The 25,588-nt window shown below is 49.5% G+C and overlaps 1 protein-coding gene across 1 annotated transcript in view; it reads right to left on the bottom strand.

Moving 5' to 3' along the window:
* Nucleotides 1–22,575, bottom strand: part of QS (quinolinate synthase) — a 30,627-nt gene extending 8,052 nt beyond the window's left edge. Inside the window, exon 1 of the mRNA XM_087378611.1 lies at nucleotides 21,545–22,575. Coding sequence (XP_087234737.1) covers nucleotides 21,545–22,348 — 804 coding nt within the window. The 5' untranslated portion in view covers nucleotides 22,349–22,575. The remainder of the gene's footprint in view (nucleotides 1–21,544) is intronic.
* Nucleotides 22,576–25,588: the final 3,013 nt, after the last annotated feature.

The raw sequence follows: 25,588 nt of genomic DNA, 5'->3' as shown, positions 1-25,588 counted from the left end.
TTCAGATCAAAGGGGTAGTTTGTGTGAAGGCCAGACGCTCGGAGGTTGAAGGAAGCATTTTTTCCCCTCAGCCCTCTCCTTCCTTCCTTCTTTCTTCCTTCATTGCTCTTCCTCTCTCCCAGTCTTCTCCGTCTCTCTCACCTTTAGTCTATGGCTTCCCTACAAGAATTGGCAGAAAACAAGGTGAAGATTCCTGTTCTACCCACGTTCCCTGTTGATTGAAAACTGGACGGGAACAATTATGGTGTGTGGCGTGTTATGATGGAGTCAGTACTATCGCCTCGACAAGAGCTCCTGTGAACGCCCCCCCCTCCCCCGCTCCTGTCTACCCCCCCCTCGCGCTGCGCGGCCCCTCCCCTCCCCCTCCTCCCTCACTGTCGCCTCCCGCCGCGGCCCTCCGTCCCCCTCCTCCCTCTCCACCTGTTGTCCCCCCCCCCCCGGCTCCGCTCCTCCCCTCTCTACTCTCCGTTCTCTCCCAGCCCCCCCTGCTCCGCTCCTCCCCTCTCCGCTCTCCGTTCCCCCCCCCGCCTCCCCCCCCTCGCGTTGCGCTACCACCCCCCCCGCCCCCTCCTTCCCCCCTGCTGCGGCGCAACGCTACCCCCCCCTTCCTCGCCTCTCCTCCTTGCCGCCTCTCGTGCGGCGCTGCCACACCCCCTCCCTTTCCCTCCTCCTCTCCCCCTCCCTGCGCTGCGCTGCGCTGCCCCCCCCCCCCCTCTCTCCTCCTTCCTTCCCTCCGCCACCCGCTCCCTCTTCACCACCTCTCCCCCCCCCACTTCCCCGTACCTCTCCATCCCTCCCTCTTCCCTCCCCCGCCTCCGTACCACTCCCCCCCTCCTTCGTCTCTGCCGTTTCCTTCTATTTCCCCTGACTTTGGAGCGTTCGCAGTTTGTCGGTGCGGTATGGCGGCCAAGAGCCCGGAACCGGCTGCCTAGACGGACCCCCCCCCTCCATCAGCCTACCGCGTAACACTGATAGAGCACCAGGTCTCCTTGGTGAAGCAGGCCGCCACGGACTTCTCCCAGACATCCGTTTATGGGAGAGTCATTGGCTACTCCCCTTCACGAGCAGACATCAGGGACTGGTTGCAGTCCACCCTCTACCTTGAGGACAGCCACATTGAGGAGGTTGCACTCATGGGACGTGGTATCTTCTGGCTCAAGCTCTCCTCAGCACAGGCTGCGAGCGATATAGTCAGACGATCCCCTACTTCTGTGGGTGGGAAGATCATCCTTATGGTCCCATGGTATAGGGGTTTCAGTGTAGCGGACTTCGATGCCCGCTTCCGCATTCCTCGCCATCCAGTTACCCTCATTTTCCCAGGCCTCGCAACCGAGCTTCGCCCGATCATCAAGGACCTGGGGACGCACTTTGGCTGGCCCATGCAGGACACCTACGTTGATGCGGCGGCAGCCCAAGGGGTGCCACGTGTCAAAGTGGCAATCCTAGATCCGCAGAGTATCCCCTCGGAGTTCGAGATCGAGACGGACACAGGTGTGGTGACGCAGTGCATTATGGTCACTGGTCGCCCAGATCAGTGTCTGAGATGCCACGGCTTCGGGCACCAGGCGCGCTCCTGCCCTCGCTTCACGAGGACACAACCTCAGAAGGCCCCCATCCAGGCAACTCAGGATCCCCCCCGCCAGGCATCGACACCCCCTCCCGAAGGGGAAGGCTGGACTGAGGTCAAAAGAAAACGGAAAGGAAACAAAGCAGGACCAAAAAAGCCTTCCCATCTACAGCAAGAGCCCCCCCCTGTGGTCACCAATCAGCAGCAGCCACCGCGGTAAAGGGAAGGAGAAAGGGAAGGAGAAGATCAGCCAGCCTCCCCCTCATCCTTCACCCCGCCCTCCCGCCCCTCCCCCCTCCTCCTCGGTCCCCCGACCTCCACCCCCTCTAGGATCCCCCCCAGCACCGGTGGTTTCCGCTCCCCTCTCTTCCTCGAGCATGATCCAGAGGGAACCCCCCTCTCCGCCAACGCCACCTGCAGCCCCGAATCCAGCACAGACCTCCCCAGCGCCTATCTCTCCTGGCCCGGCGGAGGGGAGAGGCCCTTCCCCGCAGAAGGCCAGCACCACTCCAGCTTGTTCGATAGCCAGCACCCCTCTCTCTGGTTCAGACTCCTCATCCTCGTCCCCACACCCAAGGGCTGCTCCTAGAGCTCTACCTTTGGAGTTTTACCGAGCAAGTTTTACCGAGCAGGACCTTGGGATTATCTGGATGCAGCGGGTATTGGATCCTTCCCTGCATGCCTAGACATCAGCATCTTCTTCCTCCGCAAGGGGGCGGAGGGTAAGGTGTCTGTCCTTGCCCCCCACGATGGTCCTAGCTATTCCTTCACTATCACCAGTGACGGGAATGAGCAATGGACGAATGAAAATGTTTGGGAGACGATTCGAGATCAGTCCCAGGAGCAGGTGCAGGACTAGATCGGTAGCAGAGCAGCGGAGCTTCTTTAGCAGCAATGGAAGGAGGGTGACGTTCGTCTGAGATGGCGCCACAGCGCCAAACGATTCCGCCTTTTTGTCATTATTCGGCCGACTCTGGAGTGGGTCTACGCGGAAGGGCTCCGCCCGTGGAGGACCTCAAAGGTAGCGGGCTTCTATAGTATTTCCCTGGCAGAGGCATCGAGCTGGTTAAAGAGAGCTTGCCACCATGGGACGAAGGGCCTCTCCCCTCTGTTGAAGGTTTTAGAGGATGGGTCTGATAATCCGGCCTCTCCTTCGAAACCCTCACAGAAGCGCCTTCGTCTGCACATTGGACATCCTCCGACCACCTCAACATCGACCGCAAGCAGACAGCTATTTGTGGCCCATCTCCCCTCTTCATGAGTTCACGCATTATCTCTTGGAACGTCAACGGGTTTCACTCATCAGGAACCCGCTGCCCCAGGAAGATGGTGCTCAAACAGAAGCTCCAGCTAGCATTGGTGGGAAGGGTAGATGTGCTCCTATTGCAAGAACACAAGCTTTCGGCTTCTCAAACCAGTAATTGTGGGGAAGGTCCTCACAGGATGCTCCCACACCTACTGGGAACCTTCGATTGGCGAGCAGGGGAGAAGCGGGGGTGTCTGTACCTCCATCAACGCTTCTCTAGTTCAGCATGTGTGTGGTTTTGGCACCCTGATCCCAGGACGTGCGCTTTGGGTGGGCTTGAATATTGAGGGATCCCGTATCGGCATCCTCAATATCTATGCCCCGACCGACCTCAGACGGAGAGCCACTTTTTGGAGCTCTTTGACAGACTTATTGCCAAAGATGGATTCTTGGATTGTAGGAGGGGACTTCAACAACCTTGAGACCTTAGAGGATTAGCAGGGACGGGGCCCAGAGTTCCTCGGTATAGCTCAGGCGGAGCAGGCAAATTGGGACTTCTTCCTGTTCGCAGTGGGAGGTCAGGACAGCTGGAGGGAGCCTTCCTTTCGCAGATGGACAGGGAGTCTGGACTTCTCTTGGGGTTACAGGAGGGAGGGAGGTAGACTTCTGGAGCGGCTGGACCGTTTCTATGTCAGCGATTGGGCGCTTGGTAGAGGTGGAGAGTAAGTAGTGGTTCCAGGGACAACACTCTCTAACCATGCCCAAGTCATCCTAGTCCTGGACTCAGCCTCTCACTCCTCACCTCCACGCTCATGCCGCATCCCAAACTCCATCTACTCCAAAGCAGCGGTTCGCAGCAGGATAGTGGACCTGTGGGAGCAGGATTGGGACCCCATGGGGGATATGGCAGCACAGGTAGCTCAGGCGCTTGCCGAGTCTAGTCTCATTTGTCAGCAGGAGGCGATTCAGGCCAGGCAACAGTGGTGGGCGAAGGAGAGGGGTCTCAGACGAGATCTCGCCTTGATTCAGTGAATGCAGCAGTCTTCTCCAGGCTCTGAGGAGCTCACACGGCAGGAGGTTCGAGCCCGAGCCATGCTAGAGGAGATCACCCAGCGACGCTCACAGTTCTCGTTTCATGCTTCCAAGTCCTTCTGAGCTAGGAAAGGCGACAAGATGTGCAGAGAGTTCTTCAGGACTCATGGCCAGAGGTCAGCAGGGGAACAGCTCCGATCTCTTAGAGCGCAGGATGGTAGTGTCAGGACAGATCCAGACGAGGTCCCGGGACTTGGCGACAGATTTCTACAGATCCCTGTTCCAGCAGGAGCCCCCAGACCCTCGTGGCCGCCTATGCAGGGAGGAGGTGTGGAGGTATACACCGTTGCTCGTGCAGCCTAGCACGAGTGATTCCCTTCTCGCCCCTTTCACCGTGGCAGAGATGCAGGATGCGGTGAGCGCTATTGATGGGCAAAAATGCCCAAGTGAGGATGGCCTCTCTAGAGCTTTCTTCACCACCTTCTGGGAGCAGGTCCAACAGCCCTTGCTCACAGCCTTCCAGCATATCTTCTTCAGCGGACAGATGCCAAAGAGCCTTGCGACAGGCTTGATTTGCCTCATCCCCAAAGGGGGGGACCGTCAGGAGATCAGACAGTGGCGCCCTATCACCGTCCTCCCGACTGCCTACAAAATCCTCGCCAAGATGATCAGTAGCCGCATCCGCCCTCTGCTACACGACTTGATCCATGACACCCAGACTGGTTTTGTCCAAGATTGCAGCATTTTGGACAACATTTTCACTTTCTCAGAGGCGACGGAGTGGGCCCAGCACAGTGGCCAGCACCTTGCCATACTCCTTCTTGACTTTGAGAAGGCGTACGACAGGGTAGACTGGTCCTTCTTGGAAGGTACACTCTCGGTTCGGTTTCCCGGACGAGTGGATCAGAGGTATTGCTAGCCTCTATAGGTCGGCCTCCAGCCGGGTTATCATCAGCGGCAAGATGGGGGAGAGATTCACCCTCGAGCACTCGGTGCGTCAGGGCTATCTGCTTGCGCCCTACCTCTTCCTATTTTTTGCAGAGGCCATGACCCACTTCCTACGAGCCCGTACCACTGGTCTTCACGGGATGCGTCTCCCTATTCGAGACGATGCAGAACTTCTCGACTCCGAGTATGCAGATGACACAGCCCTATATGTGCAGGATGATGTCCTTAGACGTTTTTTGCCTAGCCGTTGGGGCGAAAATCAATTGGCATAAGTCTATTGGTTTTCTTATGGATCCAGAAGCCAGCTCACAGTGGGGTATTTTCCTGGGGTTTCGCTGGATCCCTAGAGGACATACGACACGTTACCTAGGATTCCAGGTAGGCCTGGACATCACGTCGGCTCAGCAATTCTTACCCCGGTCCTAGCCTCCATACGACGGAAGCTAGCCTTCTGGAGCACAGCTCCGCTATCCTTGGCAGGCAAGGCCCTTGTGGTCAACTAGGTCCTTCTTGCCACCGCTTGGTATGTGGCCTCTTGCTGGTGTTTCTCGAGATCATGTGTAGCCCAGCTGAGGAGACTGGTGCGGAACTTCCTTTGGTCTGGCTCAGATGGTTCCGGCACCACCAGAGCCCGGGTCGCCTGGCAGACGGTCATTCTCCCCCAGACAGAGGGCGGCCTTGGCATCATAGATCCAGAACTGCAGAGTCATGCACTACTTGGCAAGTTAGTCATCCACGGTCTGACCCCAGGAGGGCAGACGTGGAAGCTCTTGCTTCAGCATGGTCTCAGCGCGTGTACCCCCTAGAGAGGGGGTGATTTGCAACCATCTATCCGGTGGATCTTCACTTCTGCCCCATCGACTCAACGAACTTCACTTCTGCCCCATTGACTCAGCCCCGTTCCCCCTTCCTCCGTAGCCTCGTCTCGGTCTGGAGGAAGTTGCGACACAGCCTCTCCCAGGTTCCCCCTAGCTGCCGAGAGGAGATAGACAGACAGCCCCTGATCTGGAGCAGCCAGGTGACAGATGATACAGGTCACCAGCTTGGAGAGAGATCCCATATCCCTTGGGCGCTCTGGGCGCGTGGGCCCGCGTGCTCGCTCCGGGTTTGGAGGGACGTCTACAGCCAGCTGAGCCCAGGCGAGCTGGCAGCAGTAGTAGGTACGGCACGTGGGATCCACGCTCGATGAGCGGAGATCGATGCTACCATTCCTGCAAATTGGAGGATTCCCATGGTCACCAGACAGCTCTTCCCGGGAGATGAGAGGTGGCTACGACAGTTCACACCCCGGGGCATTCCTTTGGTGGTTGCACACCTTTTCTCGGACTCCTCGATCCACTTCTTCTCCGTTGCTGATGATAGCCGCCTCCAAAGCAGAGAGGCCGTGATCGACCCCCAGCTTCCCTGGCAGCGCCTTCGCATCATAGGGCTGCAAGGGAAAACGTGGCATATAGACCCCCTGATTATGCAGGATGGAGACCTCAGAGAACCCTACCCCCTTCTTCTCTTACAGTGCGCGTACTGGTAGGCGTGCTCTTGGGGCTCTCCAGCGCGGGCTACCCACACAGGCACATAGTTGGTATGCCCAAGGGATATCTTTGGTCTTTCTTCGCACATTCTGGAAGACTTTTTGGGCAAGCTGGCGGCCGAGGAAGATCTCTTACTTTCTTTGGATGGTGGCACACAAGGGGCTACCAGTTGGCAGTTGGCTGAGGCAGATGGGGCAAGAGGGGCACTGCCATATGTGTTTTCAGGAGGAGTCGTCCCTGAAGCACTGCCTTTGGAGCTGCTCGCATGCGCAGACAGTTTGGAAGGGAGTCATGGGGATCTTAGCGAGCGCTGCACCCGAGCTAGGACTGGTCACTTGGGGAGTCATTTGCTGGTGTAGCACCGAGATGGGACATCACTTGGCTTATGAGTTCTCTAGGCAGGATCCAGTCTTCTTCATCACGCAGGCCACCTGGGCATACATGGACAGCTTCCCTTGGCATCTGACAGAGAGAGATGCAGGAGCGATGACTTGGCACCCAGTTTGGGAGATCATAGGGAGCATTGCAGGCTGGCATATCTGGACTTCCAGATGCTCGCAGACCCTAGGAGATCAAGCTTCTTCTGCTACCCAGACCCTAGCAGACATTTGGAGCACGATCATTCACACGCTCAAGGGTCAGTGGGATCAGATTCAGGGGGAGTCCCGGGCAGGGAAGGAAAAGAGACGGCGCTTCCTTCGCGACTGGGACCACCAAGAGCTGTTCTTCCAGCACTCTGCTCAGAGTCTTCAGTGGCATTACTCCCCCCCACCGTGGCTGTTTGTCCACTCTCCGATGATTATGCCCTCAGAGGCTTGTAATTAGCATTTTGGCTTCTCGGGCTGTATCCATTTTGTGATTGCAGCCCGCTGGCCTTTAGGCCCTCTTGTACTCTCGTTTTCAAGTAATATAACTAGCACTACTTTTTGCGCAAAAAAAATGATGGAGTCAGTATTGCAGTCTTATGACTTGGCAAACTTCATCCTAGTAGGTGTCACAAGGCCAGATCCTCTTGATTAAAGGTTGGGCATTCTGGAACAGCAGACGACCGTGAATCTGGCCCAGATCTAGGACTGTGTCAACACCAGGGTCCGATCGTTCATTTTCTTGTACTCTACTCCTCAGGTCATTAATCATGTAAAGCACACGACAGCATCAAAGAGTATCTGGAAGCATTTGGCTTCCCTCTATACCAAGCCCTACTTGTGGCCAAAGGTGTTAAGACAGGCAATCTCCAAATGCAGAGGCCAGGGCCAAACAAATGGCCAGAAAGGCCAAAACTGGCAAATCTCCAAACACAGGAACCAGGGCCAAACAAATGGCCAAAAAGGCCATAACTGGCCGACCAGAACTGGCCGACCTGACCGACCAGAACTGGCCGACCAGATGGGTCAGGCCTATAAAAGGCAGTAGCCCCCTGGCTACTCACTCACCTCTTGTTGCAACAGGCTGCTGCACACCTGCGCTCCAGCATTTCTGCCGCCTCTGGCTCCTCTGCCTCCACTCCTGCATCCTCTCCAGCATCCTCTGCCTCCACTCCTGCTGCTTCCGCTCCAGCATCTCTGCCTCCTCTGTCTCCGCTTCATCATCCTCTCCTGCTGCTGCTCCAGATCAGCATCGACTTATTTCTCTACTGCTGTATTATTTCCTCCAGATCTGCAGCAAACCTTTGCTCTTCTGGCAATAGGTTGCTCACCCAGATCTGGTTCAGTTCCAGCTAGTGGAGCTAGTGTAGAGCCCACTTCAGTTGGCTGTTCTCGAGGACTGCTGTTTGCTCCCTCCACAGTTTCTTTCTCAGATATCTCTTATCTTGTATTGAGTTCCTTTGGTGATATATATTTCTTCTTCAGCTATCATTAGTCTTCAGTGTTGTTTTATTTGTCTCCAAGTACTTTCTTTATACGGTATCAGAGCAAGGTGTGCCTATCGACACCTGAGCCTTGACCTGGAAAGCTTGGAAGATAGATCATCAACTGAAGATGTCTTCTCCTTCTTCCCCGAAGCGATCTCAGCCTGAATCGACCTCTATTCAACCACTACCCTCGTCATATGTCGAGAGAGAGTCTGCAAGGAACAAAGGTGATGAATACCTCTCCAACTCTTTAAAGAATTTGCTGAATTTCAGAAATGGAAGGAAGTTGAAGCAGGTACCCGCACACCCCGTGCTTCTTCTTCTCCACGTTTTTCTCTGATAACGTCAACAAGGACCTCTATTCAACTCGCAAGAAGCTGAGCAACATTTCAAGTTCGGTGCCAACGAAGAACAAGCATACCCTGACGAAAGAGGACAGGCCGGCATGAGGACAATGGATTATTCGACAATGCCTATCCACAAGAATCAGTGCAAGGTATGTTGTCCTATTCCCTTGGTGCAACTCCGTCTGTTATGCAAGGCATAGGAACAAGTAATCACGAGGACACAGATCCATACATGCATGTGAACACTCATAGACGAGAAAGGAGAAATGCGTCAGACAATGAGTTTGCTTTCGATTCTCATTCTTCCTTCCCTCCCATCCCTCTCATATCTTCTGCTACCATCTTTCCTCTAGGGGCTTCTCATCCTCTGTCTTCTCCCATGCCACTGGGCTCCTATAGTTTATTTCCCTCTATCTCTCCCGCTGTCCCTTTTTTCCCTCTCATGTCGTATCCCGCCTCTCATGTTTATCCCTCCCCCTCAAGGCCTTCTCCAAATCCTTTTGTTCCTCCGGTGGTGCCGCCTCTCCCTCCTTCTCACTCCGCTCCTGTTTTGAGTCCTCTCACGCATCCACCGGTTGCTTCTCCCTATCAATCCCTTTCTTCCTCTCACCCTGTCTCTGAAACAGTCAAACATGCTTTTACTGATATGACTCGTTTTAACGGGTCTAATTATACCACTTGGTCAAATCTCATGCACCATGTGCTTCATTCTCAAGACCTATGGGAACTCGTTCAAGGTACTGAACCGCAACCTGATCCTCATGTTTATCCTTATCAGGTAGTTCGCTCGTGGCGACATCGTAATGCCACTGCCATTGTCGAAATCATGCAAGGTCTTTTGCCTGAATTTCACTCTCAATTACAGCATTTTGACCTTGCCTCTGAGCGATGGGCACATCTCACTTGTGACGCTCCAATTTTGTATATGAAATATTTTGGAATATATATCACAGATAGTGTTCAAAAAGGATGGTTTTGATGTTTTAAAGGTTTTGGAAAAGTTTGGTGTTGGTCGAAAAATTTTGGTTTTTGTCCATTATGGTGTCGGCTGGATTTTGCGGCTTGATTTTGAGTTGGTTAGAGAAATAATTTGAAGAAACTCTGTATGAGAGAGTTTTAGATCTTGTTGAGTAGAAAAACTTTGTCCTAGTGAAAAATTTGTGGTTCACTCCTTTGCATGTCTGTATGGAGGTCAGAAGTTGCTAACAAAGTGGTTTTGAGCTAAAAGTGCCTCTAGATTTCCGTGTCAAGAGTTGCAGGCATTAGACGGAGGTCGAGATGGAAGAGTTAGCCACGAAAGGTCAAATGCAAAGGGAAAGAAGAGGGTCCGATCTTCGAGATGAGCTATTGAGCTTGTCCATTGGATCTACAAGGCAGGCGTGGTGATGCTTTGAACAGGGCCGTTTTCATGCCTTTTTAAAAAAATTATTTATTTAAGAAAAAAAAAAAAAGAGAGACGTCGAGATTCCGTACGCGGTTGCTATCAAAAGCGCACGCTAAAAGAAGGTGAAAAGCACACGCACGCTTTTCGAGAAAAGCTGTTTTTGGCCGAATTAGGGGGCTTTTGGCCGTCTTTTTTTGGAGTCATGAAAGGCTATAAAAGAAGAGGAGATCGTGAGAAGGAGAACACACAATCCCAACGCACGCATATCGAGGCTGAGCGAAAGAGAAGAGAAGGCACACATCTCGAGGTTGCTCGAACGAAGAGAAGGCATGCATATCGAGACGCTGCGAAAGTGACAATAGCGCACGCGAATCGAGGCAGCGCAAAGAAGAAGATAAGATCAAGATATTTTGAGAGTGAGAGTGAGAGTGAGAGTGAGAGTGTGATTGAGATTTGACCATTTGATCATCTGATTTGAACATCTTCATGCGAGTGAGAGTGAGATAGCTCGGGGGTGGACGGGTGGTATCGAGCTCCTTTACGGAGTGATTCTTCTCCAAAATTATTGTAAAGACTCATCAGTTTGATCCATACTGCAATCTCTCTTCTTGTTCATTCGTGATTATTATCTTGCTACAATTTTGATCGTGATTGTGAAAGAACGGTGTGTGACATCACTGACCGCTATGCGACCCGAGATCGTACTTGTCGCATCAACCTTGACCACGATCTCCAGCAATTCCAGATCACTACTGACGATGATCTTAAGGTCAAACTGGCAGACTACCGGCAGTTAATTGCTGAATTTGCCACAACTGGTCCTTCCAAATCCGAGGATGACCAAGTTACTTTCTTTTTGAACAAATTCCCGCCCAAGTATTTTAGTTTTATGCGCAGCAAATCATTTCTCAACCCTCCCTTCCTACTTTTTATGAGTTCGAATGTCAACTCTTGCGTTATGCTCGTCTCTACTCTCAGGTCCACCAAAAACATAGTGTTCTTGCTTCAGAGGGGGCTCTTCTCTCCGGGATTCAAAAAGATCAACTCAGCTCCGGCAAGCCCTCTCCCACTCCTGACTCCAATAACTCCTCTAGTATTGAACCCGCCTAGCACAACCTTCCCAAAAAGAACCGGTTTTGTCAACATTGCCAGAAAGTTGGGCATGTTGATGACGAATGTCTCTCCAAAGCCAAAGGCATTCTCCCACAGCCCCCACCACGACTCCTCTGCCACCTCGTTGGCGCCCTAGGAGTGCTCCTCCTCCACCTAACACTGGTCCTTGGAGACCACGGGCCATGTCACTAATCATTTCACCCCATCCCCTCCCTTCATCACTCCCGAAGGCCTGTCTGACTGGTCCACTGGAGATTCTCTAGACTTCAATTCTCAAGCCTTGATTCATATCACCGAGCTTGACTCCTCCCCATCCATATCTGTATCAGCTTTTCATACTCTTCCATGTGGCCCTAAAGCCCCTTGGATTGTGGATAGTGGAGCCACTCATCATATGACCCCTCATCGTGATCTCTTCATTTCTCGCCAACCGGCAACAGGGGGAGTCCGTTGTGGCAATAACTTTGTCACTCCTATTCGTGGCGTTGGTTCAATCACATTTGATACCGACAAAGGCCCCAATCTTGCTCACTTGGATCAAGTGTTTTATGTCCCCCAATTAGGGGTCAATCTTCTTTCCGTCCATCAACTTTGCCTTCTTGGCCGCGCGGTACTATTTACAAAGATGCATGTCGAAATCATAGATGAGACATCGGGACTCCTTTTAGCTCGGGGCGAACGAAGCCCAACCTCATGGTCTGTACCTCATGACACAATTTCTTGCGACTCCTTCCAATACCAGCTCTGAGTTTCATCGGCTTCATGGTCTTGCTATCCTGAAAGATCCAACTGACACAGAACGATTGTGGCATTATCGTCTGGGACATTTGTCCTATGACTCTTTATATGAAATGTCTCGGGATCATTTGGTTGACGGCCTACCTCAATTTTCGCGAGCCAAAGATATTTGCTGTCCATGCCAATTAGGCAAACAAAGCCGAACTCCTATTCCTTCTCATTCCACTTCTCGAGCTAGTGAGATATTGCGTCTAATCCACCTCGATATTAGTGGCAAATCTCCTGTTCCTTCATTGAATGGCTCACAATATTTCTTCTTAATTGTGGATGATTACTCTCGATATCAATGGGTGTTCTTCATGAAAGAAAAATCTGACACTTTTTCCTTCTTTGCTACTTGGGCTCGATTGGTCATGAATCAAACGGGGAAGCCTATTGGGATTGCTCGTAGTGATAATGGTGGTGAATTCATTTCCCATGAATTCACTCACTTCCTTCACGAGCATGGTATCCAACGCCATCTTACATCTCCCAATTCGCCCTCCCAAAATGCTCGTGTCGAAAGGAGACAGCGCACAGTCATGAACATGGCACGCTCCATGCTTTTTGCAACCAAGTTGCCCAAACGTCTCTGGCCAAAAGCCGTGAACACTTCTGTCTATCTCCTTAATCGTTGCCCTACTGAGCCCATCCCGAACATGACGCCTTTTGAGGCTTTCTATGGCTACCGACCCTCTATTTCTCGTATCCACATCTTTGGATGCCGCACGTACACTCATACTCCCGATGATACTCGTGGTAAACTAGAACCTCGTGCTGAACTTCTACTTCTCGTTGGCTACTCAGCGGAAGCCAAAGCTTATCGCTTATTTGATCCTCGCACAAACAAAGTTTTGGTTCGCCGTGATGTGGTCTTCGATGAAAGAGATGTTCTAAAAAATTCCTCTATTCTCCCTGCTGATGATGCACCTTCTCCCGTTCCCCCTGAAACCTCTTTCTCTCCCCCCGAAACTTCTTTCTCTCCACCCATTGCTTCTCCCGTTCCTTGATCCTCTTCTCTCGACCCGCTGCCACGTTGGTATCGACAAACTATGAAGGATTCCGGGATTGTTCCCTTAAAACTTCCTCCTCCCGGTCCTTGACGCTCTACCCGGACAGCTTCTTCCACTACCACTACCTCCATTTTTACCACAGCCTATATCGTACATTCTGAACCTGCCACTTGGCAGGAGGCAGTTCAACATCCTGAGTGGCATTGTGCCATGGAACAGGAGCTTGAGAGCATTGATCGCAATGAGACCTGGATTTTGGTCGATAGACCCATTCACAAAAAGATCATAGCAACAAAGTGGATCTTCCGAACAAAACTCAAAGGAGATGGAACACTAGACAAGTGCAAAGCTCGCTTAGTAGTGCAAGGATTTCGCCAAAAACATGGTATCAATTATGAGAAAACCTTTGCCCCTACTGCTCGATTAACATCCTTTCGCCTTTCCCTCGCCCTAGCCGCTCATCACAGCTGGTCTATCTATCAGATGGATGTCAAGAGTGCCTTTCTCAATGGCTACCTCGATGAGGAAGTCTATGTGGCTACCCCACCAGGTTTTTCTCCTCCTGGCCATGAAAATAAGGTATTCTGTCTCCGCAAAGCTCTTTATGGGCTTAAACAAGCACCTTGGTCCTGGTTCCACCGAATAGACACCTTTCTCAAAACTAATGGGTTTCATTCCACTCCTTTTGATCCGAATTTATACATACATCAATCTTCAGAGGGGGTCTGCTTTATCTTACTTTACGTGGATGATCTTTTGCTTTTGGGCTCTACCACCACCACACTTCAATTCATTAAAACACAACTCAGCACCACATTCGAGATGACCGATCTCGGTCTTCTCTCTTATTTCTTGGGCATGGAAGTTGTCGAGCATTCTGGTGGTATCTTTGTTTCTCAACAGAAATATGCTCTTCAACTCCTTGATCAGATCATCCCCCACGAGCCTAAGCCAGCTGCCACTCCCTTGGATCCCACAGTCAAGCTCTCAAAGCACTTGAAGTCTCCTCCCTTTGATGAGCATCTCTATCGTCAGGTTGTTGGCAAGTTGCTCTGGCTCATTCACACTTGTCCGGATCTTTCTTACTCAGTTTCTATTCTCAATCAGTACTTTAATGAACCCAAGCACACTCATTGGCATGCATGTATTCGTATCTTGCGGTTCATACGTGGTACTTACTCTTATGGTTTACATACGGTTACACTGATTCCGACTGGGCTGGCGACTCGGACAATCGCCATTCTCATGGCGGCTACATTTTCTCGTTCGGCTCGGCACCTGTTTCTTGGTCCAACCGTAAACAAGAAACTGTTGCTGGATCTTCTACTAAGGCTGAATACCGGGCCTTGTATGATTGTACCACAAAGGCCATATATCTCCGGCAGTTTCTGGCAGAGCTACACTTTCCTTGTACTGAACCAACGGTCCTCTACGTCGACAACAAAAGTGCCATCGCTCTCGCCGGCAATCCCATTTTCTCCAACCGCACCAAACATGTTGGCGTACACTTTCATTTTACTCACGAGCAAGTGGAATTGGGTACTATTCAATTGATATATGTTCCAGCTGCCAATAATCATGCTGATATTCTTACCAAGCCAGTTAACCGACCTATTCTTGAGCATCTTAGCCCACAGCTTGGGATTGGTGCACCGCCTCCTTCTCCTTAGCAGTGTTTGTATACTAGTGCTTAAGGAAGTGAACAAATCCCCTGCGAGGGCACTCCTTAAGCACCTCTCTTTCTGTACTTTATGATTGTACCATCACTATTGGGCATTTAGCGAAGATGAAAACCTACTTTGCCATCTAAATGAAAACCCTCTTTTAAAATTTAAAATTAAAAAAAAAAAAAAAAGGGCTGATGAAGAAGATAGATCACCCCTGGAACTATTTTTTAATTACCCCTGGAACCATTCTACCTTGGACATTGAGAGGGGGTGTTAAGATAGGCAATCTCCAAATGCAGAGGCCAGGGCCAAACAAATGGCCAGAAAGGCCAAAACTGGCAAATCTCCAAACACAGGAACCAGGGCCAAACAAATGGCCAAAAAGGCCATAACTGGCCGACCAGATGGGTCAGGCCTATAAAGGCAGTGGCCCCCTGGCTACTCACTCACCTCTTGTTGGAACAGGCTGCTGCACACCTGCGCTCCAGCATTTCTGCCTCCACTCCTGCATCCTCTCCAGCATCCTCTGCCTCCACTCCTGCTTCCGCTCCAGCATCTCTGCCTCCTCTGCCTCAGCTCCAGCATCTCTGCCTCCTCTGCTTCAGCTCCAGCATCTCTGCCTCCTCTGTCTCCGCTTCATCATCCTCTCCTGCTGCTGCTCCAGATCAGCATCAACTTATTTCTCTACTGCTGTATTATTTCCTCCAGATCTGCAGCAAACCTTTGCTCTTTTGGCAATAGGTTGCTGACCCAGATCTGGTTCAGTTCCAGCTAGTGGAGCTAGTGCAGAGCCCACTTCAGTTGGCTGTTCTGGAGGACTGCTGTTTGCTCCCTCCACAGTTTCTCTCTCAGATATCTCTTATCTTGTATTGAGTTCCTTTGGTGATATATATTTCTTCTTCAGCTATGATTAGTCTTCAGTGTTGTTTTATTTGTCTCCAAGTAGTTTCTTTATAAAAGGATACTCTCAGCGCCTTGGGATTGATTATGATGACACATTTGCTCCTCTGCCAAGATGGCCACTCTTCGTACAGTCCTAGTAGTTGCAACTCATGAGCAGTGGCCCATCTATCAAATGGATGTTAAATCTGCATTTCTCAATGGTGATTTGAAGGAAGAGATCTATGCAGAGCAATCGCCGGGGTTTTCCATGACTGAAGGAATGGTTTACAAGCTCCATAAAGCTTTGTATGGACTTAAGCTCCTCGAGTTCGGAATCAAAAGATTGATGAGTTCTTTGTTCGCAAGCATTTCCGCCGATCCCATGCTGATCCCAACTTGTACATTTACCATCAAGGAAGACTTCTTTCCCTCATCATCCTATATGTCATTGATCTGTTCATTACAAGAAGTCATACTGCTCATATTGCTGAGACCAAGGCAGCTCTCTCTCAGGACTTTGAGATGATAAACCTTGATCTTCTACACTTCTTCCTGGGAATGGAGATTTCAAAGGGACCGGAGGGTTACTTTGTGTCACAGAAACGTTATACTCGGGAGCTTTTGGAGGCATTTCATATGTTTGACTGTTGTGCCATTTCCTCACCCATGGACCCCAGTACCAAGTTGACCAAGTATGATCCCAGTGATCCTGTGGATGCCAACAACTACCGTAAGTTGATTGGATCTCTGATTTGGCTCCTCAATACCTGACTAGATCTATGTTATCCCGTTGGTCTTCTCAACTCTTTCATGCAGACACCTAAGAAGACTTATTGGGATGCTGGTCTTCGAATTCTTCGGTATCTTCAAGGGTCTCGCAATTGTGGGTTGTCCTGTTAGTCCAAATAGCATTCCACGATCCAGCTTTCAGGTTGGAGTGACTCCGACTGGGGAGGTGATTCCAACACTCGCCATTCCACCACTGGGTACTATTTCACTCTCGGCTCGGCTGCCATCGCTGATCATTCCAGCTTTCTTCGGATGATTTATGATCCAAGAGCTGAGAGGGGGTGTTAGAGTTCATCTCATGTCTCCTTGAGTGAGGGCCTTGGTTGTGGGTCTGCCCGCCCATGTGAGGGAGAGCGAGGGCCTTGATTGTGGGTTTTCCCGCCCATGTGAGGGAGAGTGAGGGCCTTGGAGAGGCAAAGGGGGATCACCTTGATAGCTGTCCATGCACCCAGACCGTACAGAGCAAGAGCATAGGCATATGGAGCCCGTATCTGCTCGCCACCAATCCAGGGCTGCTGCAGGACAGCGCGGGGATACACGCGCCTGTTGCGGGGGCACAAGAGCCCAATTACTAGGCCGCACACATGGTGCCTAGGTGGCACCCTGCTTGGCGGGTATACAAGCCCTACCAGGGCCATAAGACCCAACCTGCTGGACAGCCTGACCCGACCCAAGGTCGGCCCCCTGGTTGGCTATTTCCCTCCCCCTCTGGTCCGTTTTCTAGGCAGGGGTGACCCTATAAATAGGGCCCCCTCCCCTCATTGTTTTCCATCTCGGTGCACCCTTGTGCAACCACCAGTGGAGGGTTTTTCTCCAACAGTTGAGGAGGTTTTTCCCGAGATCCTATGCAGTCTCTCTTGTTCTTTGGTTCTCTCTTGCGAGTGTTTGCTTTTTTCTCTCCTTCATCGCTCCGCATTGCTGCGTTTCTCAGAGGTCCACCCCAAACTTCACCAAGTACGATGGTAAGTGTGACCCCTCAACTACTTTATAGTTTGTTCATCAATTCTTAGCACATTTTCTTCTTGCACGTAGTTAGGATGAGCAAGATAAAGTCCATCTCATGGCCCTTCATCTAATAGAGGAGGCAGTTACTTGGTGGAAGCATTGGGCCAGTAGTCATACTGACCCTATCACGAAAGTCAAGGATTTCATTTGGAATACATTTGTGTCCAATTTTAAGTCACGTTTTTTGCCTCCCCAGTATATGCTTAGCCTAGAGGATGAGTCATCTCGTTTATCCTAGAATGGTTTGCTTATGTTGCCCTATGCTAACAAGGTCACCACACTGGCGCACAATTGGAAGTATCTAAAGACAACAATTGAGCAGAGGTCTGGACTCCAATATCCACTTTCAAATATGGAACTTTGACCCGCTTATTGTTAGCGGGCGCTACACCTCACTCACAATCAAGAGATGATACTGAATGGGAGATAGCCCAAGCAGGTCCAATCAAGTGCCAAGGCCCCGCAGCAGCCACCAACATAGTGGGCAAGGGCACACAGCAAGACACTCAGAACCAGAAGAAAGATCAGTAGAGTTGACTAGGGAAAGAAACACAACAAGCCTAAGAAGACCCCAGATGAGAAAGCAAAGGAGGGCATTACGGGAGATTACCTACAGCCCGACGAATAGAAACGGTGCGAATCAGAAAACCATTGTTTCTTTTAACATCATTTGTACGACACGAGAAGAAGGTTTACCCAAAGTGGTTGGCTGAGAACGCTGCCAAGTCACCAGCTTCCGCCATTGCTTCTGCAGTGTCCGCTCCAACTACTCTGACTTCAGCTAGCAATTCATCCTTACCTTCATTGAACCCAGTACATTCATTGGTGTTCGAAGGTAAGGAGGAGGGTGAGCTCAAAGAACAAAAGAAGGCTCTTATCAGGGCTTATGATACAGGTAAAGGAAAGCAATATTGTCCTTGTCGATATGGGGAGTTCAGAAGACGCCATCTCCTCGTAGTTGACCAAGAAGATGGGTTGCAATCTCATACCTCATCACGCCACGTTTATGCACTCACATCACGCACAAGGCCACTCAGTTTTCATTTTCAGTTCGGAAGGCCTCCCTTCAGCAAGGTTCTCTTATTACACCTTTCCTTGGTAGTGACATGATTTCAGGAATTTAGTAGTTATGTGATCACTCACCTATTCCCAATTATCGGCAAGATAGCTTCATCATCAAAGAAGATCTTCCTGAGCCTTTGCTTAGTTGCGACGTGATTTTAGGGATTTAGTAGTTCCGTGAGCATTCACATATTCCCGATTGGCTGCAAGATACCTTCACTATCGTAGAATATCTTCTTGAACCTGCTATCATTCGCGAGGATAGGAGTATTCCGTGGATTCCATTGATTTCACATATTCAGGCTCGTCATGCCATCCACAAGGGCACAATATGTGCGCCTATCTATGTCCGTTGCCAGTAGGCCGCACTTCAGCCAGTTCCTTCACCAGGATAGAGCATGGTCGATCAACTCCACTGTTACAAAACACCACAACAGAGGGTATACACAATGGAAGATAGATAGAATAGCCCAAAAACTCACACAGAGGTGTAAGGGGTGGAATCTAAAACTTCTTTACTTAGTGTACTCAACATACATGTGCAAGCCAGTAAATCGGCAATGCTCACAGGAGAGATATAGAACCACTAGTAAATATATTTCCGTCCAATGGACACAATACAACATGAGTCCAGAGTCCCACCAGAGCATGGTCCTCCGTCCTTACCAAAATATCCCCACCTATCTCCGTGGCACTTCTAGATCCCTCAGCATGCGTGCTCCCATAGAGCGTAAGTTGGCTTTGTCACCGTGCCCACAATCAGACTCCAAGCTATCCCTCCCGAATAGCCACACGTGAGGCAGTGAAAGCTTCCTGGATCCCTGCAGCCTGCTGCCCTGGAAGACAGCCAAGGGTGAAGCCCTTTCCTGAGCTATGTATGCAGCACCCAGCTCTCTCTGGTTGCTCTGAATGACGAGCCATGGCCCAAAACCGTGCTGATCTGCTGCTCCAAACTGCTCTTCAAGTGCTACTACAATGGATGGCTTATGAGCCCCAATGGGCTCCCGGGATTTTACAGGGCTGAATGCCCTCCATATGGACCAACCCAGGCAGCTCAATATGGCCAACCCAGGCCAACCGACCCTGACTGGCCTGTCCAACCGACCCTGGCTGGCAGGCTTTGAACAGCCCAATGAGGTCCACAAGTAACCGCCTGGCCATGTGGCATACGGCCAGTGGCCTAGGCCCATAACAGCCCCAAATGGAGTCTGTTCCTGGCCATAGACCTGCTCCAAACAGGCACCTTTTACCTGCATATATCTTGCCTCTGGCTGCACACTTGTCCTGGCCCTGCTACCACAGCTCCGTACAAGCTCCAACGGGCAGCCGTAAAGCACCCGCATTGTACATTCCTGGCTTATTGCGACCTGATCTAGATTACCAAACCTCCCTCACACTGCGCCTTAATGTTCCAGGTGACTACGAGGCAATTCCATACACATTCAGTCCACCTTGGAGGCTCCACCTTGCCACGTATGCCCTTAGCTGTGCTGCCCATGTGGCAGCCCCCTCTTCTTGATTTTCCTTCTGAGTTTGCTGCCCACATGGCAGCCTAGGTGCTGCCCATGTGGCAACTACATCTACCCTAATTCCACCTCCCCCATGCTCTCCTCATATGGAGCCTTACAATTGGGAGGTGACTTTTCCAACTTCCAAGAGTTCTAGGATATTATGCTCCAAGATGATCTTCCACCCCAATTTCTGCCCAATAGTTCTGCGGCTCATCGTGTTCATTTGGTTTCAGGTTCCACTCCACCCGGTAAGTTTCCCTACTGGCTTTACAAGTCTATGGAGGGAGAATTGGAGCAGCAGTTGTCTCAATACTGCGTATAGGGTTTATCCGACTGTCATGTTTACCATTCGCAGCCCTGATACTTTTCGTACAGAAACAGAATAAGTCAGCATGCTTCTCTGTTGACTATAGAGCCTCAACCAGCCTTGCATTGAGTACATTTTGGAGAGACTCAACGGTGCAAAGTATTCTTCAAAGATTGGGATCTGAAAAGTGGCTGCTAACAAGTCCACATTTCCAACACTGACATTCCAAAAACCGCGTTCACGACAGAATCAGCCCATTATGAGTTTGTGGTTATGCCCCCATTATGAGTTTGTGGTTATGCCATTTAGACTCAAGAATGAACTACCAACGTCAAACAAAATGATGTCGAGAGTGTTTTCTCAATATATAGAAGTGTGCCTATTCAACTTTCTCGATGATATTCTCATATTTTAAGCTATTGCGAAGCAGCCTGTCAAGGATGTGCGGAATACTTGTCAAGTATTACGAGACAATCAGCTCTACTTAAATGCCAGAAACATTGAATTTGGGCTGATGGAGATCCAATATTTTATCAGTGTAGACGGCATTAGTTTGGATCCCAAAAAGGTTCAGGCCATCACGAATCGGATTATCCCCGAAACAGCTCGAGAGATCTGCTCCTTTATTGGCATCTGCTCAGAATCAACACAGCTTCCACAGCCCTATTGCTTGCAACTCTGTCAAGTACAAAAAGTTCATTAGGATCAACGACTTTCAGGGAAGAATCAGTATAAGCCTGGACGAATCTCTAGTAAAAGCCAAAGAGACTAAGGATATTCACAACTTTTCTAAGATAGTCGAACTAGGCAAGTCTAGACAACAGCTTGTGAGTCTGTATGGCTTATGTGGATCCTGAAGGACATGGAAGCCTTTTAGAGGATGCGGGCAACAGAGATCAGTTATGCAACTGATTGCCAATGACCCGGTATTCCATGCTTGAATAAGCATCTCGCTCATGCAACATATGGGCAGTGATGTCAACGAGAGGGTGTTGGAGGCCATTGCCCCACCTGTGATCTAGGGGCAGTAGACCACAGTAAATGCGGGGTAGGAGAACAGGACCATGACACGTGTATTTGCACTCATCTGATGGCTGTTTGCAGGCGCCCATGGATGTAGCTCGCCTTTGAGGATTCTTCCCACACTTTGTGGAGGTTTTTAGACGGATATTTTGGGTATACTTCCTGCTGTGCAATTCCAGTTTTGTGGGTTCATCTTTATGTACTTGTATGAGTGAGATTGGAGAGACTTTGAAATGTCTCGTGTGTATTCAGCGGCAGGGATATGCTACAGCAAGCACACAATGGGTAAGAGGATGAGAATAGAACCGGGAAGGTTGCGTTCCTGAAACAAGTAGAGAACCGTAAAAGAGATTCCGAAATGGATAATTTATTCTGCCCTTTCATTTATACGCACACTAAGGGGAGCATAAAAGCTTTAAAATTAGCCAACAGAATCAAATTCCATTTTCTTAAAGGCACGCTACGAAGCCTAGAAGAGCAATCAGCGAACCTGTGCAAGTGCGAAACTGCCCTGCGCCGTCATATCATCAGCCGTAACGAGCAACGAGGGAAATGGTTCAAAGCCCGACTTAGCGAGCGCCATCTGTGTTCTTTTCTGCATGGTAATTAAGATATTGTACCAGGAATTTGCCCTCGATGCAGTCCCTCCAAAAAGTCCTACACCCATTCCGGCCAATGTTTCCAAAGAGACTGCTAGTACTTCTTGGGGCCGAGCCCCATTTAAAGCTTGAATAAGTATGGCACAGAAACCTCGCGTTAGCTCAGAATCGCTATCCACAGCAAAATACATTTTCCCATCCTTTCCTAACTCGGCGGTGAGCCAGACCTGTGCTGTGCATCCCATCACCCGATTTTCTGCGATTCGATGAAACTCAGGAAACGGAGGGATCTGGGACGCATATGTTAGCAACTTTCCAGCACGCTCTCTAGCGTCACTGATTGACTTTAACTCGGAAAGCATAATCATCAATTTGACATTTCGAGACGACTCCTCTGAATCCGGGGGAAGAGCCTGTATTCCTATGTCGTCTTCGACAAGAGCACAAATGATCGTTGAGGCTCTAGTCGGCCTTCTGGCTAAACGCCTGGTCCGAGCCTTGAGATCAACGAGTTGTTGACACGTTTGGGCATACAAAATAGGATTCTGCGTTGGTCTACTCTGCGAAGATCGTCGGCTTCCGTGGTGACAAAGGGGCTGCGAGGAAGTGGGGCAGCTGGCCAAAGCAGTGGCAGCACCGGGCACCTCTCTGACGCTGGAAACGGCGGAGACGGTAGGGAGAAGGGTGGGAGCCATGGAATGGAGGAAGGATGGGCTGTGCGAGGGCTTGAATGGGGAGAAGATGGTCCTCCGTTTCTGGGTCTACCTCTTGAGCTTGGCGCCCTTTCCCTGCGCCTCGAATTCAGCTGCTTCGCTTCGTCTTCTTCTTCCTTCTCCTGTGTTTCCTTGTGAATTTGACGATTGTGTCAACAACAACGTCTCCTCGTTGGGTTGCCGCCGCCTCGGCCTCGCAGGGGCAGGGCAATAATGTGTTCAAACTTGACACGTAACTTAGCAGGATAGTCTTTGGTATGGAATTATGTGACCACCACTCTTCCAAGTCAACGCTCTTCCCTTTCCACCTCACCAAACATTCCCACCTCCACAAATCCTACATCCACGCTGCACCTCAGCACTTTTTGAAATTTGATCTCCAAACAACGATTTTCATGAATTGCAAGTTTGACGTGTATGCAAGTTTTCTAAAGAGGATATATATACTTTTTAATATACGACATTGGTAAGATGTTAAGGTATTTAAATAGTATATAAACTCCTTGCACATTGGGAAGATGTTCAAGTATTTGAATTGTATATAAACTCTTTATAATTTTTTATACTAGTCTTTATGGGACTCCTCCCAACGTTATCATGCAACTAGTCTAGCTATGGAGGAACAATAGAGAATCAAGATTTGTCTCAATACTTCCTTTTCTACATAGTGGCAATGCCAAAGGATCTCATATCAATGATGCTTGCAGGTTCATGTATCATTTGTCTCTTTGCTATTGTGTATGCCCTTCTCTTTCTCCCTTCTCCTATTCCACTCTTATTCAAAAAGTCTGTGTTTGATTTACGAATGCAACAAAAACCAGTAAGAGTCAAGACACTTCTTAATCCAATTACTACATTTTTGTAGGGAGTTGCTACAAAGTGTTGCAACCTATAAAGCAATTGATTGGTCTTTTCATGGGGGAGAAACAATGTGATTCAAATTTGCAAAACACTTGGATCAAAACTCATCAGGGATGCCCAGCTACTTGAAAAGGTTTTCATGGCAATTATCAAGATAAATTCAAGGCATAAGTATCATCATTTTCATAGTTCTATTTTGTCTTCCAAATGTCATGCATGTTCTATTCTAAATTGAGTAGCTAAGGCCATTTCTCATCATGACAGACACAAGATATGAGGTCCAAGTGACACACACCAGGGAACTGGTTCAAGGATTCTAAAATTAGAAGTCATAAGCTCCATGTAGAGACTCTCTCTTTCCAAAGTTGTGAAAGGGAGAATCAAACCAAGACCCTTTATTAGGGTTCAAATAATAATGCTCGCCTAGGGGTAAAAGTGTGAGACAATGGATAAAAATGTTGGAATATGAAGCCAACGTGAGTCAAAAATGAGTGTACTAGGTGTCTAGGAGGTGTTTTATAGTCTAGTGAGTACTAGACATGCCACATGTCATATTGGCAGTTATCCCATATACACTATGGCTTTCTAGAGTCTAGTGTCACACTATATAGTGTTGTACTTGTCTTGAGTCATACACATCAGTCAACATCAAGCTTTATATCATGTGAGTATTTTGGTTATCATTGCCTAGCACTTGTTATTTCATTTGCTTTCCATTTTGCCTTTCCATTATGCTTTCCATATTTCCATTCCGTTCCTAGTTAGCTTGGCATTCTCCTACCTCCATGTCTCTTCATATGGTATCAGAGCCACCTCCAAGAGGTTGAGGTAAGAGAGTAGCCATGAAGCTACCTTCCCTCCTCCTTGGAAGGTCTTCTCCTCCACTTGACCTCTCCCTTGAGCTCTCCTCTCTTCCACCGTGAGCTCTCCTCCTCCTACCCAAGCCTCTTCTTCTGCATCCGTGATCTACAGCAGACCATCTGGCTCCACCTGCAATCTACTCAGCTCCCCTCTGCTGGCCATCTAGTAGCCCATGCAGCTCCTGTTGCCCACATAGCTCAGAATGCTTTGCTCTTCAGCGCCTATATCGTATTCTACGGCCTGCATACAACGGTACAACACTAGCTATCGACTTCCCCACCTCTCCAAAGCTTGTTACGACCAGTAGCTTCATAAGCCTCGCCTTCAACAAACTAAGGCAACACCACTGCTGTGACGACCAAACTCCAACAAGCTTCCATCACTATAGAACCGCTCGCTCCAACGACCACGTAGGAAGCAAAAGGCTCCGTTCATCAATTGGCTTTCCATGTCCATCGCTAATGCTAATGCCCACGTCGCCTTGTCCAACCTCTCTCTGCTCCAAACTTTCACTCACTTCAATAGCCCACGCAGCACTTGCTGTCCACGTTGCCTCTGCCTTCTCTGCCCTCATCAACATTGTTTAGCAGCCCGTGCCTTTGCTCGAGATTATTCCAACTGCCCACAGGAAGATTTGGAGCTGCTCTTACCCTTGGTCACTCTCTTCTACTTCGACATTGGTGTATTGCCTCGAACTTGATGTGTTGGGAATCAAGCTCTCGGTTATTGTTCCTGTTGTGTGAGTAGGTGAATAAGGTGAGTCACACTGACTCAACCATAGTTCTTATCTACTATGTATGGGTGTTGACTTAGTAGTGTTCAATTGTATTATGTGGGGCGAATATGAGCTGAGTGTGGAGGAGATTGTTGCTCCCCCCTATGTTGCTTCCTATATCTCTCTTCTTGTTTTTTTCTTAATATGGTATCAGAGCCACCGTTCCTTGCCTTCTGGTTGCCCACTGCTTGTGGAAGCTTGCGGGAGTGTTTCTCCTACTCTGAAGCTTCGAAACAATGAGAAGAGATCTCGTTTTTTGGGCTGAAGTAGCAATTTTCAGCTTCTGCTTTGGCTTGGGAGCTGTCCAATTGATGTCTTCTTGCTAAGGGGAGATTGCTATTACCATAGGTTGCTTGTGGGAGATGTATTTTGACCAAACACAACTCGTTTTTACTGTTTGGGTGTGATAGAACGGACCTGATCTCTTTTCTAGACAACTACTACTTGGTTTGAGCCAAGCAAGAGGTATATACAGTAGTAAGAAGCAAAAACGTCTCTCTTTGGAGGTTGTTTGTGGTTGAAAAAAAAAAAAAACTCTCCTACATCTCCTATCAAGTGAGGAGAACCTTCAACTTGTAGATCTCGTTTTTTTGCTCCTGGACAGCTTTTGGAGACTTCAAAAGTGATATACGACTTGCTTTCTTCCTTTTCCAACACCCCAAAGGTTTGCTACATCCTCATACATCATTTTTGTGGAGTCTTAGCCTCTCTGTGAGCTACCAGGA

This window comes from Dipteris shenzhenensis, chromosome 8 (assembly GCF_047967505.1).
Source record: "Dipteris shenzhenensis isolate YYH24624 ecotype China chromosome 8, Dip_SZ_1.0, whole genome shotgun sequence".
NCBI lineage: Eukaryota > Viridiplantae > Streptophyta > Polypodiopsida > Gleicheniales > Dipteridaceae > Dipteris > Dipteris shenzhenensis.
This window is presented reverse-complemented; position numbering and strand designations above follow the sequence as displayed.